Source organism: Parasteatoda tepidariorum, chromosome 4 (assembly GCF_043381705.1).
Source record: "Parasteatoda tepidariorum isolate YZ-2023 chromosome 4, CAS_Ptep_4.0, whole genome shotgun sequence".
In the NCBI taxonomy this organism is placed as follows: domain Eukaryota; kingdom Metazoa; phylum Arthropoda; class Arachnida; order Araneae; family Theridiidae; genus Parasteatoda; species Parasteatoda tepidariorum.
The window spans coordinates 42088633-42107919 of record NC_092207.1 but is presented as its reverse complement, the minus strand read 5'-3'; the positions used below and the strand labels follow the sequence as shown (position 1 = coordinate 42107919).

Below are 19287 nucleotides of genomic sequence, written 5' to 3'. Positions count from 1 at the left end.
TTACCGAAGGAAATAGTAATTTCATGGTAAAAAAAATTCTTCATTTAACAAATTATTTTAAAATAATTCGTATTTTTAGAAAAGACTAAAGATATAGTGATTTTATTTACATACATAAAAAAATTCTGGTAAAATTGTCATGCTGCATGGTAATGACATTTCTTGTAAAAAAAAACCATAATTATGGTTAATAAAACCAAAAAATACGGTATTTCGGCTGTTCTTTTGGTAATTTGTCCGCTCATAATACAACGATTTACTGGAAATTCTGGTTTTCAAAATTTTATATTTTATTATCACACATTTAGTAAAAATACAAAACTGAAGACTAAATTTAACAGAATAAATGGTTTTTATGCCATGATCTAAGGTATCACACCAAAACTATCATATTTTACCACATTTGCAAAATTTTATCACACATTATTAAACCATGTTTTATTGCTAATTCTACCAAAATCATTGCAGAAGCACTTCGATAAGAATTATATATCGTTTTGGTGTTCCCATGGATCATAGAATTTTGACCATACTTTTTCTTCTCAATATGTATATATTCAGGATGGTCATTATGAAACACCAGCATAATTTTAAATATTCCCACTATAGTAAAAAAAAATAATTACAGTACANAGATCATTCATAGCTTGATCTGCATTGAACTCTCAGAGCCAGTTTCGTTTCTTTCGTGTTATATATATATATATATATATATATACAATGACAATTTTAGAATGAGTAGTTTTTTTCAAAAATCAGCTAGTCTTCTTGATACATATCTTAGCATGAAACTGTTTATTTCTCGCAAGCGTGATTCAGCACGTTCAGCTAAGTTTCTAAGCAATGCGGAATTCTTATTACTGACTCCATACTTAAATTTTCTGCAAGAGAGGTAAATTAGAATACAATCCAGTGCTCCATAAGCATAGGGAGTAGCAGATTTGGTTTTCACTTGTACCCGATCTTTAATTGTTAATTCTGAGCCTGGTTCCAGGATATTTATGACAGAAACTGTGACAAAATCTATAAAAGCTGAAGACTTTGACAGCTCTCTTACACCAATTAAATCAATTCCTTCAGTTCTGAGGGTAATTTTCGGAAACAGATCTTGAATCAAATTTCTATTGAAAATAAAAAAAAACATTATTTTTAATAGCTTAACTACATTTGTGCATGTGCTAAATGTACAAGATATTTAAAGTTTCTAACCTTAATATATTGAAATTTTTTTTTATATAATGCCCACCTGGAGAATGACCTTTCGTCATGAAGGCATCTGAAGGACAAATTTGTTGGCCACTCTTTCTGGTTGCTCCCACAGTAAGAACAGATAATACAGAGAAGGAGAGAACATCAATGCCTTTCCCGGAATTCGAACCCAGAACCTTTCCGAAGCAAGGCCAGTTCCCTGACCTCTATACAGGCCAAGGGAGTCATGGCCATTGTGGGCCAAGGGAGTTATGGACCCCATAATTTCGATTTCAAAGGCACGTTTGTTTTAATATGGACCAGTATTGTGTACCAATGGACTTCGAATTTCAGCCCTAAATCGAATGCTAGTGCTTCACAACGATTGCTCAGTGTCTTAATCTTTCAGCCACTGCAGTTCAAAATTAGTCGATAGAGTCTTCCAAGCGATAAAGTTTTCACGTTTATCGAGGAGAGAAAAAAGGGAATATCAATTGGAATTTAACATGCTATTTTTAAACCTCTGTAGAATAAATATCTACATGATTATTTCTTGACACGGATTTAAAAACTCTACATTAAGAACAAGACATTTGGAATACCTCGCAGTTAATTTTACTCTTATGTAAATTAGAGGCAGTAATCCAGATATTTTCATTTTAAGACAGATAAAATATCCAGAAGACTTTTTTTTAAAATAATAATTCAGTTTTCTTGCATTTTTGTCTACAAATATTATATGTTTCTACAGTGCTTACTTAATGGGAATGTTTTAGTAAAATTATACTTTTTTGAATTAAGAAAAAATCGCACTGTTTTATTATAATGTAATCCATAAAGCATTTGTTAATTATCCTTATGTTGGTTATTCATACATTTTGTTCAATTTGATATAAGTGCATTAATTCTTTTCCCAGTTAACAAAAAATGAATGAGGAAAACTAGTCAAGTTTTAAAGAATGTCCACTTTTCTGGTTTTTATACATAATGAGGATCAAAAGTACCCGGCAATCACCTAGAAGTGGTTCTGTTGTTTTAAGATTTGGCTTAATTCCCTTAATTTCTGTGGTTGAAAACATATATATGAGAATTCTGGATAAAACTGCTCTTCCAACTCAATTGAAATACTTCGAGGGAAGTCAATTTCTTATTCAGCAGTATAACTTCTCTATTCACACGTCAAGATGATTTGACAAAGTGGATATTCAGAAACTGGACTGACTAGAAGTCCAGGTATTGATTAAAATTGAGTCTCAATCAAATTCCCACAGAACATCCTTGGGATGAATTTGAAAGCATAATATGAAGTTAGCAATGAATGCTTGGAAGTCAATACCTACGGCTACGTATCAAAAACTGGTGGAATATTTTCCCAGATGTGTGCACGTTGTCCTCGATGCAAAAGAGAAAACAACATAGTAATAGATGCCTTATAACACAAATCCGTACCCCTGGATGCGAGGATACTTCAAGCCAATTAGTATATGTTAGGTTCAAAATTTGGTCAAACCTATTTTTTTCAAAGCTAACTTTATAGGTAGGAAATCGATGTGAAACCATTTCGTGAAATAATTTTTTTCACGAAATGGTTTCACATCAATTAGAAACTTCTTTAAAAATTACTGTGTATCACCTAATAAACAACTACACAGATATTAAAATAATCTTTAACCAAATAGAGTGAAAATGGAAGTTATCGAACTGGCGAGAATTTAGAGGTATTTGTTTAATCTAAATGTGGTGTTTTATAAATGTGATGTAGTTATTGCATTTATTTGAGTCTTAATTGACTTTCACTGCCTATATTAAAAAAAGCAAGGGCTGCAAATGTTTTGGATGTTGCCCTTAACGTAACATAAAATAACACTTGATTAGTAGTTGTTCGGAAATTACCCACTGTTAAACTTGTAGAAAAAAATATGTGGACTGATTTATTGCTGCTTGAAATGCAACTGCAGAGTTGAAATTTGACATGCTGAAAGAGCCATTTTAGATTATAAATTTAATACGAGTTTCTTTTAAACTCTAATTTGTTCGAAATTTATTGTAATTAACAAAATGTAACGTTAAGTTGAACCCTCAAAACAGTGGTTGCGGTGGGGCTTACGATTTTTTTTTTAAATTTAGAGAGATTTTTAAAGGACGCGGATAAAATGCCTGTGGTTTATTCAAAATTCACCGACATTTGAAGGCAAAATTTATATAAAATGAATGTAACAGATAAAAAATTAACTGAGACAATAACAACTAATATAAGTTAAACTTAATATTTCATTTCTTGTCTTTTTATGCAAAACCGTGGAATTGGTTTTGATTTTTCTTAATTATTTTATTCTATTCTTTTTCCTCTTATATTCGTCAAGTCTTTAGAAAAATTACGCTTTATTTTTTCCCATTTACATTTTATCTTTGTAAATTTAGTACTGACAGTAAAACTCGATATGAGGTCAAATATGTCGATGGACATATGTACAATATTTATGTCGAAATGTTTTAAAAATATAAAAGTTTTAAGGGAAATGAAAATCTTTTCTCAGTTAAACTATTATACAGAAGTGTTATCGTTATAGATTGTTAATAACTGATTTATATTATTTAACTGGATTACTGATTCAATGCTTCGAACTTAAAGCCAACGTTGGTGATGAGCTGTGTTAAGTTGAAGCATAAGTAAAACATAAAATATTATATAAAGTAAAGAGTGTGTGAAATAAAAAAATAAAGTAAAATCAAAAGTAAACCGTAAAGCAAAGTAAAGCGCGTTGCATAAAATTAAGCGTAAAGTAAAATAAAACGTGAAGTAAAATGAAGTTAAAAGTAAATAGTAAAATCAAGTAAAATGTAAAGTAAAGTAAAGCCTAAAGCTTAAAATAAAATAAAGCGCAAATTATAGAGTCATGTATAGAGTAAAGTAAAGTAAAGATAAAGGGAAGCGTAAAGTTTGAAGTAGAGCTTAGAATATAAAAAATTGTTAAGCGTAAAATGTTAACTAAATTAAAGCGCAAAGAGTATAATTAGTAAAATAAAGTGAAAAAATGAAGGAACAGGGAATAGAGGGAAGTAAAGCTTAAAGTAAAATGCAAAATAAAAAGTTTAGTATAATGGAGTACAGTGAAAAGTAAAGTGAAGCATAAAATAAAGTAAAAAATAGAATATTAGGTACAGAGCAAAACATAAAATGAAATGTAAATAGTTGTATAGCGTGAAGAATTATGTAAGACGTGAAATATTATGTAAGGTGTGAAGTATCAAGTAATATATAAAGCAAATTGTAAAGTAGAGTGTGAAGTATAAAGTAAAATTTAAAGTAAAGTATAAAATAAAGCGTAGCAAAACGAAAAAAAAGTAAATAAATAAATATTTGTTCAGTCCTAAGAGGGAAAAAACATGTTAAAATAAAGATATATTTATTGAATTGAATTCCAGAACTTTACTTCCTCTCGCCTCAAACTAAGAGCAGACAAGTTGCACTCGTATATGGGTGATTCTCACAAAATACGACAATTGACAGTCTTTTGCTCCAAGATTAAATACTATACTACTAAAAGAACTTAAAAAAAATAATAAATTGCTTTGCTGTTAGCATTTTAAAATGACTTTGCATTAACATTGACTATTTTGTATATTTAAAAAATTTAATTGAATTTCAAAATGTTATTTTCCTGGCTAGTCACAAACAATATTTCCAATAATAACTAGGTTCAAAACTTTCCATGAATTTTTCAATATCTAATTTTTTTTATCTCAACCATTGTAAGCATTTCTAGAATACATGAAGAGGGTATCATTTACAAAATCTTTGTTGAAAATAATTTTTTCTGTCAGTAATTTGTTTGTCACATGAAAATCAGTCATTTACCTGGCCACTTTTTTTTACTAATTTATAAGCAATTAATACTAATTTATAAGCCAGCAATTAATATCTTAGGTTAAGAGATTTTTTAGAATACCATCCTATCAGAACATGTCTTATTTCAGGATAAAGAACCAACTTTCTGGTTCAAAATCTATTTCAAAAAATTTTACAAGGTGAGTAGGTTTTTATGTTGTCATTTTCCCGTCTTCTTGAAATCATTAATAACATAAACTACATAGATTTACCTGAATCATTTCAAGAAACTCTGCTGTTTTCTGCGGAATGTAAACGTCTTAGGCCGCAATGTTAAATTAAAGTAAAGTTAAATGCTGCGTAAAATGGCAAATTGTCAACGCAATAAAGTTGTAAAATAAAATGATTTGAAATATTTTGAATTTAAATAATATAAAAAAAAAATTCCGATGTAAATTATTTCAAAATTAATCTTACTATGTTATTTCAAAACATGGGGCCTAAGAACAACCAACTTTACATTTACCACTGTCAACTTTTACATTTTTTTTTGTTTTTGAGAGAGAATATTTGCAAAAATATGCAGCCTAAGCGAATCGCTCTTAGTAGATCAACATCTCAAGCACGCAAAAAGAGTGTTTAAGAAACATCTCGGAGCAACCGGAAAAAGACTTGAAACTAATCGAGAACAGAATGCTTTAGCCCGTTCCTTAGAAACATCTGAGCAACAGGAAAGAAGACTGTTAACAAATCAACTACTCACTACTCTAATTAAAGTAAAGTTAAATGCTGCGTAAAACGGCAAATTGTCAATGTCATACTCAAACCCGTTTTTCTTTGAAGCAGCTGGAATTCGCTGCTCTGGAAGAAAAGTGACGCTACCAGATTTAACGTCGCCAGCCGAGCCATTATCAACAGGTCAAACAAACCAATCGAAAAAATTTTTGGCGAATACAATTCGTGTTTCCAAATGACTTCATTCGATGCTACACGTATCGTGAACGAGAATTATATGCCAGCATTCAAAGTGCAAGGACAAATTTATCATCTTGCAGGATCACTTCTGCCATTGCCTGGAGCAGATCATAAATTTCTAAAGATTTATTTCATGGATAACACAAATGATTAAGTCAATCAATGTTGTCAGTTAAACAATTGCACTAAGCAAGAAATTGTTGCCACATTACAAAATTTTTTCGATCAGCATAGTCAGTTAATTAGGCTGTTCAGAACTGACCTTGACAAAATGCCATCCGATAATTACAAAGTTGTTATTAGAACTGACAAAACACCTGCAGACCACCACAAAGGAAAATACAATTGAACTTTTTCACAATGTTTTTCTAAATATCGCGCAAGATTACAAAAATCTTCAGTGGCTCAGCGAACGTGCTGTATTAGCAGCAAAAAATAGCGATGTACATGACATCAATAATCACATTCTAAATAAAATTCCAGAACATATAAATCCATCGAAACTGTGATAGATCAAAACGAGGTTTTAAGCTTCCGAGCTGAATTTCTGAATTCACTTGACTTGCCTGGTATGCCGCCGCACGTTTTAACATTGAAAACTGGAGTACGTATCATTCTCCTCCGAAACATCAACCTACCCAGATTTTGTAACTGTACGGGTCTTTCAGTGAAAAGAAAAATGACCGATATCTTCGAAGCTGAAATTCTAAATGGCAAATTTAAAAGAGAAGATGTTCTGCTACCGTGCACTCCAATGATCCTCACAGATATGCCATTTGAATTTAAAAGTTTGCAGTTTCCGGTGCGACTTGCTTTTGCCATGACCATCAACAACGCCGAAGGACAGTCACTACAAGTATGTGATCTGAATTTGAAAAATCTATGCTTCTCCCACGGACAGCTCTATCTGGCAACTCTATGTGAAAACTCACGTGTCGGAAGACCTTCTAATTTATTATTGTACGCTCCAAACGGTAAAAAAAAAAACATTGTTTATTCAAAAGCACTTGAATAAACCTGATTATAACGAGCCATGCCAAATAATTTTTCAACAGTTAAATACATTTCTGACCATAATTAAATGCAAAATCTGAAACATCTGTGAAAATGGAAGCAAGACTGGTTATCGATCGACTACATACCTCTCAAGCCCATTCCTCTGACATATCTGAGCAACGGCAAGCAAGACAGGTTACCAATTTAAAATACGTTGCTCAAGCCCGTTTATCAGAAACGTCAAAAAACAAAGCGAAGTAAGAATAGAAAACTCACTTCTCTATTCAAACGCCGCCAATATGCTGGTTTAAATCTTAGTGTATTGCACTATGATCCAATAACTAATTATATTCTTTATCTAAGTCTTCATAGGAAAAATGGATCATTTATGAGTGTTTTTAGTGCTCTCAAATTTAAGAATGAAACAGTTGGAATTTGCTGTTTTGGTGGAAAAGTGAAACTAACAGATTTAACATCGCCAACCGAGCCATTATCAACGTTGTTATCGGGTCAGCAATTGAAAATTTATTTGGCAAATACTATATATCGATACAATTCGTGTTTCCAAATGACTTCATTCGGTGCTATGGCATATAGACAGCCAGATTTATTTATTACATTCACATGCAAGTCTGCTTGGACTGAAACTAAAGAGCTTTTGTTACATAGGAAAACATCATCGGATCTTCATGATATTACCGCTCGTAAGTTAAAACAAAAATTGAGCTCTATACTTGATCTCATTGTGAAGTGTCATGTTTTTGAAGAGTCACGGTGTTTGATGTATTCTATTGAATGGCAAAAAAGAGGATTGCCACACGATTTGGCTTATTGAAAAAATCCCCCCATGCCAAATTGTTCATCTCAGATCAGCAGAAATACCTGATGTCGCCATTGATTCAGACTTATTTCAGATCATCTTCCAAAATATGTTTCATGGTCCGTGTGCATCACCATACATGTCTGTTTGATAATGCACAAACGATACCCTAGAGATTTAACTGCTGAGACTATCACCGTTTTTTATCACCATTAAATAAAATTCTCATTTCAAATCATAATCGCAAATCTTATTTACACACTTAAATACAAAATTACAATTATAACTGAAAGAGTTGCAACGCATGCAGGGTACAGCTAGTTGCTTAATGAATTTTTGTTAAAGAACTATTATACAGAAGGGAGTTGAAAAAATGTTTAAGTTTTAGATCAGCGAAGTTTTGTCCCCGCGAAGTTATGGGTCGGCGAAGTTACGTACTCGCGAACTTATGGATTGGTGAAGTTTAGCACCCGAAGTTATGGTTCGACGAAGTTTTATTCCCATAAATTTATGAATTATTGAAGCTTTAGCCACAAAGTTTTGTCCAACGGAGATTTGACAGCTAAGTTTTGACCTTAAATCCATTATTTCTTACCTTTTGTACCATTTCTGTCCTAATGTGCTTGTACTAAATATAAAAATCTTTTTCAAAAAGTCAAATCTTTGAAGCATGAAGGGACTGACGATTAATGCTGAAACGTACAAAAATGCGAACATTTTAACTCCTATATCCTCCTCAGACAAAGCCTTTTCAATAGAAGCCACCAGTTTGTCATCCCATTCACCAAAGAAAAGGGACTTCACCTCTTCATTCATTTCTTCCGATTTATTAAAATAATTCTTAATTTCTTCCATAGATTCTTTACACCTATCGCTGGGTTTTGAAAGTGTTCGCAAAATCCATATCGTACCCAAACTTTCTCCAATAGATGTAAAGAATTTCACATATATAGATTGTGGAACACAATTCCAAAGCCCCTGAGAAATTATACCCAAAACTGGGTTTGTGTCATAGGCCTGGTTTGTCAAATTGCTGGATATCTCATTATTAAAAATTATATCGATGTTTTTAGCTAAACTTGCCAATGAACTAAGTAAATTGACAAATTCAGCTATCATAGAAATATTATCTAGTTTTTGACTTGCCGTTCTGAACACCTTTATGAGTTCCGTTAGATTTCTGCAATATGTATTAATGTTTAGTAAAAACTGGTTTGTGGTTGTTGTAGGTATATTAGCGAAGTTTCTTTCTATTTCATCGTAGTAATCGCTGCGAATGGTCATTTCATCTCTCATTAGCGGATAAATAAATCGAATTCTGTTAAGTACTTCTCTGTCGTAGCAAGGTCCTCCGTTTTTCCTGAATTCCAGTATTTCTTTATTATACAACTGTATTTCCTTTACTGTGTTCCCGGACACCTATAAAAATATGTATTATTTAATAGGGTAATGGATTATGTAATAGATTATTTAATAATTAATAGATTACTTAGTAGACGTATTCTACTTGAAAACAATATCACGATAATTAACACAAAAATAGCTACGCAAATGATAGAAAACAACAATTTCATCCGGTATAATATCATTTTAAAGGAAAGTTACTAAAACATAAATTAGTATGGTTCCTTACAATGTACAAATATATATATATATATATATATATATATATATATATATATATATATATATATATATATATATATATATATATATATATATATATATATATATATATATATATATATATATATATATATATATATATATATATATATATATATATATATATATATATATATATATATATATATATATATATATATATATATATATATATATATATATATATATATATATATATATATATATATATATATATATATATATATATATATATATATATATATATATATATATATATATATATATATATATATATATATATATATATATATATATATATATATATATATATATATATATATATATATATATATATATATATATATATATATATATATATATATATATATATATATATATATATATATATATATATATATATATATATATATATATATATATATATATATATATATATATATATATATATATATATATATATATATATATATATATATATATATATATATATATATATATATATATATATATATATATATATATATATATATATATATATATATATATATATATATATATATATATATATATATATATATATATATATATATATATATATATATATATATATATATATATATATATATATATATATATATATATATATATATATATATATATATATATATATATATATATATATATATATATATATATATATATATATATATATATATATATATATATATATATATATATATATATATATATATATATATATATATATATATATATATATATATATATATATATATATATATATATATATATATATATATATATATNTATATATTCAGTAGGTCTGAGAATAAGTTTATAACTAAATTTTTTCCTTTTTTAGACAGATTTAACGTATATTTTAAATATATCTTTTTTTAATCGTATTCGAATCCAAACTAGACATAGAAACATAATAATTCCAAAACAATATTCACGCACGTTGCAACAAGTCATATTAAACTCCAACACTTATGCTCGCCCTTAAAAGGAGAGCATCAAATATATTTGCAAGTATGTGAATAATGGCAGTGAAATTTTAGTATTTCGAGTTGAAAATACTAATGTGACTGCTCTTCCAGTGAATAACAACGATGAAATAACACTGCAACAAATAACGCTGTACCAATTTATTTTATTTTCTGTTTTTACGTGCTATTTTTACTTATTGTAATTTATTTTTTTTGCTGTAATTTTCGTAAAAAAATTTTTTTGAGTGCTCCTCACACTATTGTATTAATATATTTTGCTTTGGCTATATTGATACATTATCAGAAAGCACTCTTTCTTGCGGATTTAATCGTGTGGGCTGATGAAAAGATTATATCTTTCTTTTTCTTCCGGTTTTTTAAATAAAATTTCAATCTTTTTTTTTGTAATCAGTTGTTTGTTATTTTTTTAATTATTATTTCCCCCCCCCAACTTTTTTTCTTACGTCTATAATTTTTCCTTGTTTTTATCTTCATTATATACTTATCTAATGAGTTCTGTTTACTTGCAGCNTTTTTTTCTTCATTTATCATATATATATATATATATATTTTTATTTTTTTTTCTTTGGGGGGAGGGGGTCATAGTATTAACCTTAAAAAAAAATCAATGTTAGAAATACCGAACGATGATCTTTTACCATCTAATGCCTTCAATAGTCTGTAAAAATTGCATATCTGAGAAGTTTTGCCACAATTTGGCAATCTAGTGGGTTGAGAGATGAAATATGATATAGGCGTTTATGGTCACTATCTGGCTAGAATGTGATTATACCTGTTTTCGATGCTTATGAAATATGTTAATTTTATTTCTGAAAAAATATGAATAAATGTTTTGAAGCAATATGATTTATAATTAGTTAAAAGTTTGATTTGTTCCTGATGTTCTCTAACTTGCCTTTTATTCTTTTCTGCTACAATTAAAAAAACAACAACATCAACGTAGGGAATACTGGACAAGGATCTACACTTAATTGTCAACATATTATACCGGATAATCTGGTTATTATTAGAAATGCATGGAAATTACCAAAAATTTATGAATTTTTGTTATATATTCTAAGAAAAAAATTATCGTACTTAAAACATATAAAATTCATTTCTAAATAAAATTCTAGCGTAGTCCCGGGAAAATAAAAGAATTTGTTTTTTTCCCATGGGCAACAAATGAGCCTCAATTGCACTTATGTAAACAATATTACACAGAAATTAGTAGTATGCTAAAGAACACGTGAGATAAGAAGTAATGCACAAATAATATATGAAACAAGAGGACACAAAAATACTAAATAATATATAGATAAGGTATGAGCAAATATAAAAATGCGAATATTAATAGAATAAGTTATGAACTAAGAAATGACCATGAACGATGTTAGTTTTAAAAGGGACGGAGAAGGTTCGTGAGATGAGAAGTAATACACAAATAATATATGAAACAAATGAGAGGCCATAAAGGTACAAAATAATATATAGATAAGGTATGAGCTAATCTAAAAATATGAATACAAATAGAATAAGGTATGAACAAAGGATTGGTCCTTAAATGATGTCAGTTTTAAACGTTAGGGAGAAGGTTCGTTAAATTGTGATACTTAGTTGAGACAAGGTAAAGTAAGAGGGTAATAAGTGTGATATCTCACGTTTTCATTAAAATAAAAATACAGCAGAACTATAATATTTTCCTACTATTTTTTTTAATAACTTTTTCATCAGAATAAATACACATCTAATCTTTGTTATAGTTTCGCTTACAAACGTAATTTAAAAATGTAGATAAAATTTAAAAATAAAAACAAAAATATGATAAGATTAATTACACCAATTTTGTTTTTGAACCGATAGTGCCTGAGCAGCATGGTCACGTATTGGGGAGTGTGGGTAACTGGAAACTCTTCATGTGTTGAAGGGAATGTTGTGTTATTTCTAATGTCACTTGCTAATGCAAGCAAGCCTGCAAGCGTATTTAAGGCCGATGGTGCGTTTCTTGTGCTGGAGAGGCGCAATCCATGACCAAGAATACGAATGTTCACAACAGAATGCAAATGTAACATGTTTAGGTATAAATGTTCCGGGACCCTGACAGCGGATTCCTTTTACACTTATCTGTTGCGGATTTTTTACAGTGTATTTCCCCTTCTGTTACCAAAGTTCAAAAATGTTTATATAAAAATATAATAAACCTGAAACCGAAAACTTCGCATTTTTAAGCACTTAACATTACGTTACTAACATGTAACATTAATTGTTTTTCAATATTATTATTGTTATTACTTTGAAAGATAAAACTATTTCATCTTTGTTACTATTATGGAAAAATTTATTAAATTTTCTACCGTATATTCGAAATGTTTGATAACATACGCTTTTTTCAAATTAAAAGTACTGTAAATCACTGAAATTGCTTTTTGTGAAATTACATAGGGGAAAAAACCTTTATATATAGTTGGTAACAAAATTTTAAAAAAATATCAGGGGGTAAGGCTTTCAGTGGAGCTAAATTTTTAAAGTATTTGTAATGCAAATTACTGAATTTTTGTACCTACTTATATTTCTCTTAATAATCTTAATAAGCAATGAAATACTAAATAAAAATTTCATAAATTAAAGTTGTAAGACTTATTCCTTACAATACTGTCAAATATTAAGATTTAAATTAACGAAATTTAATCAGAAAAATTAGTAATTTGCAAATATAGAACAAAACAAAATTTACATCGATAACCTAAAGTTCCTGAGATAGAGAGAAAAAAATATTTCAAAGTAGCATAATTTGATTTGTATTCTTATGAAATAAAATTGAAAATGTTTTTATTACATCACTAATAAGTGGAGTCAAAATGCTGATTTGCAATAATTTAAAAAGTCCTTGCTTAATGATGATATCTCATAATCTCTAACTAAATGCAAATATATGATCTAGTTAGTAAAATTCTTAACATTGGTTTAGTACAGATTTTTTAATAATTTTTAGTTAAGAGTAGTAAAAAATTGTGCATTTTATTTCTGTTTAATAAATGTGAAATACTTATAAAAACAATTTTAAATAAATTTACGGGAGTCTTCTCTTCCCATATGTTACTCTTTGTTTAACTCTGCTATGTAAAAAATTGTGGATAAAGTAACGGTAAAAAGTACCGGTACTCAGAATGCTGGTACTTTTTACCGTAAAATCCATTTTTCCCGGAACATGCTACTGATAAAAAAAAAATCTGATATATTGTTATTTTTACACTAGCAATTACAATAATATCACTGAATCACTCGAATTATATAAAAATATCACTGTAAAAATTACGCTACAAAATTTTATTTTAAGATTTATTTTACGGATTATGTACCCAAAGTGCTGGTACTTTATTCCGTAATTTTCTTTAGAAATTTTAACAGTGGGTTACCATGACATAGTGGGAGAGTAACAGAGGAAAAAAAAATCTGCTAGTCAATTTAATTCGACAGGTTATATTAAAAAAAAAGAAGAGTTTATACAAAACTGAAAAGTAAAAATTGATCTTACCCTTAAAAAATCAAGTGAACATTAAAACAACAAATTTGAAACAATTAGTTTAGTAAATAAAACATCTTCACTTTATTAATGTTTTATCTTTTTAGAATACAGCAAGTACAATGAAAATTTTTAACCCCTTCCTTCTCGCTCCCGTGAAACTGACGGGGTGAGGTTTCGCCCTCTGTTTCTCGCTCCTGTAATATTTCCGGGCGGGAGTGTTCAGTAGCAGCGTGGCAAAAAGAATAAAACTAATTCATTTCTTTTGCCCGGAAAACATTTTATTTCTCATTTTACACACCAGATGGCAGTATCAGGATATTTTTAAGGTAATGAGGAACCTGCATGCGTTGGGTAATCGCAAAATGTTGATTATTTTAAATTGTCTATATCTTAAAACTCTCTAAAGTCAATTCAGAATTTAAAAAATTGACCCCAATATTAAAAAAAACTTAACTTAAAATTAGCCCAAAACGAAACTAACTTCACGTGACACAAAATGAGGCGGGGTTTGCTTATGACGTCAAAGTATAGTAACTCAGCGAACGGGAGGAGTTAAACCGAAGCTTCCTATCTAGAAATGTGTTATAAAGACGTTTTAATTGGAACTGCGTTTTTTAAAAATTGTTTTTCTTTCATGTTTATATCATATATATAATAGTTTAAATATATATGTAGTGTATATCAGTTGCATCCTCCCCCTTGAGAAAATTTTTGTGGACACCTTTCAGCATAATGAAATAAAATTGAGGAATGAAAAAATAAATGTCGAAACTACTTTTTTTTTCAATAACTTTTGAAATAAATCCCATTTTCTTTATTTATACTGATTCATTTTCATTTATATTTGTCTATGTATAAAAGTCTGAACTGTTTTGAAAGTTTTTATTTAATGAGTTGATCCCAACTAGAGGGAATGGAATGAATGGTATATGGCCTCGAATTTAGGTAAATTAAAAAAAATTTCATTTTTTATTATTAACTTCTAAGATATTTTCCTGAATATTTTTTTGAAGAAATGTTAATAATGCTTAACTTTGATAATTTTTTCTTCCAGATAAAATTATTTTTTAACTTTTAAAAAAAAGAACCTGTACACCACTGTTCTAAGAATAAAATCCTTTCATTTTGAAGAATAAAAATAAAAAAAGAAAGAAAGCGATGTGAACAGCATTTCATAAACATTTTAATTCTGTATAATGAATTATTTATTCAGAGAAGCTTATCAAGCAGAAAAACAATCTTATAGAATTAAATTATAATTAAGTAAGTTATTGTAAAATGGTCTTAGCAACAGTATAATCATCATCTCCTAGAACAGGGATGGGCAAACTTTTTTGGTCGTGGGCCAAAAATCTAGAAAAAAAAGTTTGGTGGGCCGAGTAAAAACTTCTGAAATAAAATAAAGTCAATTCATCATTGAGTGCATGCCACTCTGCATCAACTTTGCGATTTTTAGTCGCCATTTTGGGATAAAAAATGTTTACAAATAACTCAAAAAGGCAGTAACCATTTTATACATTTAATAATTTCACCATTATTTACAATGACGTTGCATGTTTGCAACCTTTCCATACGCAGTAAATTATGTTACAGCTCGAGCCGGCAGAAAAATCCGTTCGTTGGAACTTAAAACGCGTAGTCAGCCTCATGTGAAGTACAATTCACCTACTATATTAGATTCCATATGTCTGCTCCTCGAGAAAGACAAATACTAGTTGGAGCTAATCTACAGCTATTCTATAAAGAACTTTTGCTGTCAACATTTTAATAGTTAAAGCTGTTTGTGCTAACTATTTTAATTAATTTATGTTTTGTAGAACAAAAATAGAGAAAGTGAAAAGGTCATCAGTACTTTGTTAAAAAAGAAATCAACAAAAATAGTTTTAAACAAAGTAGATATATTCGCCACTGATCGGCTAGTTAAAACTCTGTCCGCGGGCCGGATAAAATCTTCCGCCGGGCCGCAGTTGGCCCGCGGGCCGTAGTTTCCCCACCCCTGTCCTAGAACTTAGGTGGTATAACGCAGTAGTTGCAGACAATTTGCGAGTATTTTTTTTCATCGCGTTTGATGGCTTTACCCCAAATTTGTCTTTTTTCTCCTTTTGGTACACTAAAAAATAATTTATTTGGCGTGTTTAACGTAGAACTATTGCCTATGGTACAATGCAACACTTGTAGTTTTTGCTTGGAGCCATTTTTCAGAATTTATACTCGGCGCGGCATATGCTTTCCCCGTTTCGAAACATGATGGGAGTCGTGGTTGTACTATACTTTGACGTCAACAGAGCGGATGGGAAACCTAGCCGTGGTTTAGGGAGTGGGGCTAATCGAGCGATTTTAACTATTAATAACAAAATAACTAGTTATCGGACCGGTCTGAAATTGGTGTCTATCTTTATAAAATGGCATGATGTTTCATTTTAAAACATAAAAAAAAGCATGCAGGTTATTCATTGTAGATAGTTAGTTAATTTTAAACTAGATGTCAGCACTAATCAATTTTCAGGGATAAAAAAATAGGCACTTTTATGACCGTTTTCTTGAAAATTAATCAATCGTTAAAGGGTTAAACTGATTAGTTTATTAAAAAACTGTACATACAGAAAGTCATGACAACAATTTTGCCAACTAAGCAGAAAAAAATAAATACAATAATTACAGTAAAAGTAAAAAATTCTTAGACATTATTAAAATGTTTGATTTTTAAAACCAAAGTGATTTTTGAATACATATTAGATAAGCTTCGCAATATATTACATATTAAGCAATTTTCACAACAAGATAGAGTTTTAATTAACTAGATAATTTAATTATCAGATGAAATATAAATAGTAATTTTCGATTAAAGAGTGATTTAACTGCAGTTAATAAGAAGAAAAGAAGGTTGGGACTATAGCATTTTCGTTGTATCTGAAAAAGGTACTACACATAAGTTATTTTTAAAATTCTAATTTCAACTCAATATACATTTACTGAAAACATGCTATAAATTAATTTGAATACTTTGGAATTTTATTTGAGCACTTAAAATGTTCTGAAGTCATGGGATATGAACTGTTCAAGTATTCTTGGTGCACAAGGGGGGTTGGAAAGTAATGTCGTTCCGGCCCATTAAATATTCTCTAGTCTTAAAAACCAATTCCTTTTTTCCGATCCATTTCGATTAAATTTAGATCCGGCAGTAAAGGGTTGTTGCTAACGATGGTGAATACATTATTGATTAAAAATAAAATCTCGATAACAAATATCAAATGCACCGAAACGACATAACTTTCCGTTTCCCCTTATATTTTGAAAATATCCACAAATATTACAAGTATTAATGAACAAATAAGAAAGATGAACGAATACATAAATGGGAGTAATTAATAGAACTCACTTCGATATCTTTTATGCTGGCCATTCTCGTTCACCTAATAATTTAAGGAGTAACAAAAAAATGACGAATTCGATAGGAATTAAATTTTTATTAACATTGAAAAAGTTGAGAAGAAAAAGAAACAACTGTAAAAAAATTATATTATCACTTGTTTCAAATTCAACCAATTATGAGAAAGGGCGATTCTCTTCCTAGATATGAGATATCAAAAGGAATGATTTACAATATCTAATCAATCGTCATTATTTTTGATAAAAAAATAATCTATTAATCTTTACATTCATCATTAAATATTCAAATAAATGATTATTTTTAAAAGTTTTAGAAAAATATATATATGGTTTTGTTGCAATATATATATATATATTAGTTAAGTTTTTTTATTATTCCCCCCCCCCTTTTTCATACGCCTATAACTTTCCTTTGTTTTACCTTCATTTTGAACTTATATATATATATATTTCTGGAATTGTTTAATAAATTGAAGATCTTAGTGAAAGCATGCTCCATGTGACATTTTTGAAGAAAAAAAATTGAATTTTTCTGGGAAAGACATTATTTAGCATTGATTAACTAAACAATATTACTTTTTGACAAATTTCGTAAATCTTATTGAATGCTAAGAAATATAAATTCTATCAATCGGAAAGTTTCAGAAAAGAATTAAAGGCAGGACGTGTATTCTTTATTTTTCAAACATTTCTGAAATGTTAATTCTAAGTGAAATAAATTTAAATTTATTTATAGATTTACACCCATTATTCAAATACACTATTACAATGGGATACCTGCAAGTGAAGTAATGTGGGTATTTTGATTCTGATTCGTTGGTGAAACGACATTTGCTTACGTTAGCAACTGTACTTTCCTTCCTATTTCGAGTAAGCCAAGCCCGAACGTATCAATTCTCTTAGTGACACATTCTATATAATTTCACAAAGATTTCAATTCTTTTACTATACATTTCTTACTTAACACAAAGACAGGCATGAAGCCATGTGGAACATAAACAAACTAATTATGCGTCGAAGTTGCCAGGTACACAAAACAAAAATATATCATGGTTACAATAAAAGACATAAACAAATAATAAATCTTAGTTTGGTAAAAAATGCAGACGAGAAAGAATTATATTTAAACGAATTCGATGTGCGATACGACGTTGTATTTAATTGACTTCATGTTGATTAACAATCTTACTGAAATTTAGCTCAACTTAATCCCCTTATCTTTTTTTTAATAAACAATCAGCTGGCTTTGAGGTCATAGGTTACGTTTCTGTGTATCAGCGATCGTCTTCTTCTTGAGATGCAGATTACAAATTGTGTCTACGTGATATTGTGTCTCCGAGCTGTCTATACGCTTGCTTTTAACATGGCGCAAAACGTCAATGTGGAAAATGAAAAGCTTTTGCGGTCTAATTTTTTTATTTAAAAACTTACTCTCATGCTGCATTTCCTGGTATAAAAATGAAAATTGCAAAACCCAGAATACGGCAGTGATTTTGATAATTTTCATCTATTTTGAAAAATACAAATTAGCGATGTTTTAAAAAAGTTTAATAACTTATAAAATATTTTTTATCTGCTCTCTAGCCTAGATAACTCTACACGATAAAAATATAAATATATTTTAAAGCCACCGCATTAAATCAAGTGCAAGGCACTTAAAATATGCCTTTTTTATTGCACAGGGTTCGAACACGAAAGGCACCTGAAATAGCACACGTGAAGCAAGCTAAATTGTTTTTTATGCACTTATTTCTCTTGGTTATGAAATGATATGTATAAAAAAGTTGTCTATTTCGCTTCGGTTTCACCAAATGCTAAAAAATGAATAAAGTTTGACGAACTACACTTAAGGTAATGAAACAATACTTTTCGAAGCTCTTTCGCCAAG

General features: G+C 29.1%; 1 protein-coding gene across 1 annotated transcript; it reads right to left on the bottom strand.

Moving 5' to 3' along the window:
• Nucleotides 1-738: 738 nt before the first annotated feature.
• On the bottom strand, nucleotides 739-17536 carry LOC107440753 (uncharacterized). Its single transcript, XM_016053767.2, has 3 exons — nucleotides 17389-17536; nucleotides 8404-9227; nucleotides 739-1121 (listed from the first exon to the last, which is right to left on the bottom strand). Exons 1-3 carry the CDS (start codon nucleotides 17410-17412, stop codon nucleotides 749-751), a joined length of 1221 nt encoding a protein of 406 aa, XP_015909253.1. The 5' UTR covers nucleotides 17413-17536; the 3' UTR covers nucleotides 739-748.
• Between the last annotated feature and the right edge of the window lie 1751 nt (nucleotides 17537-19287).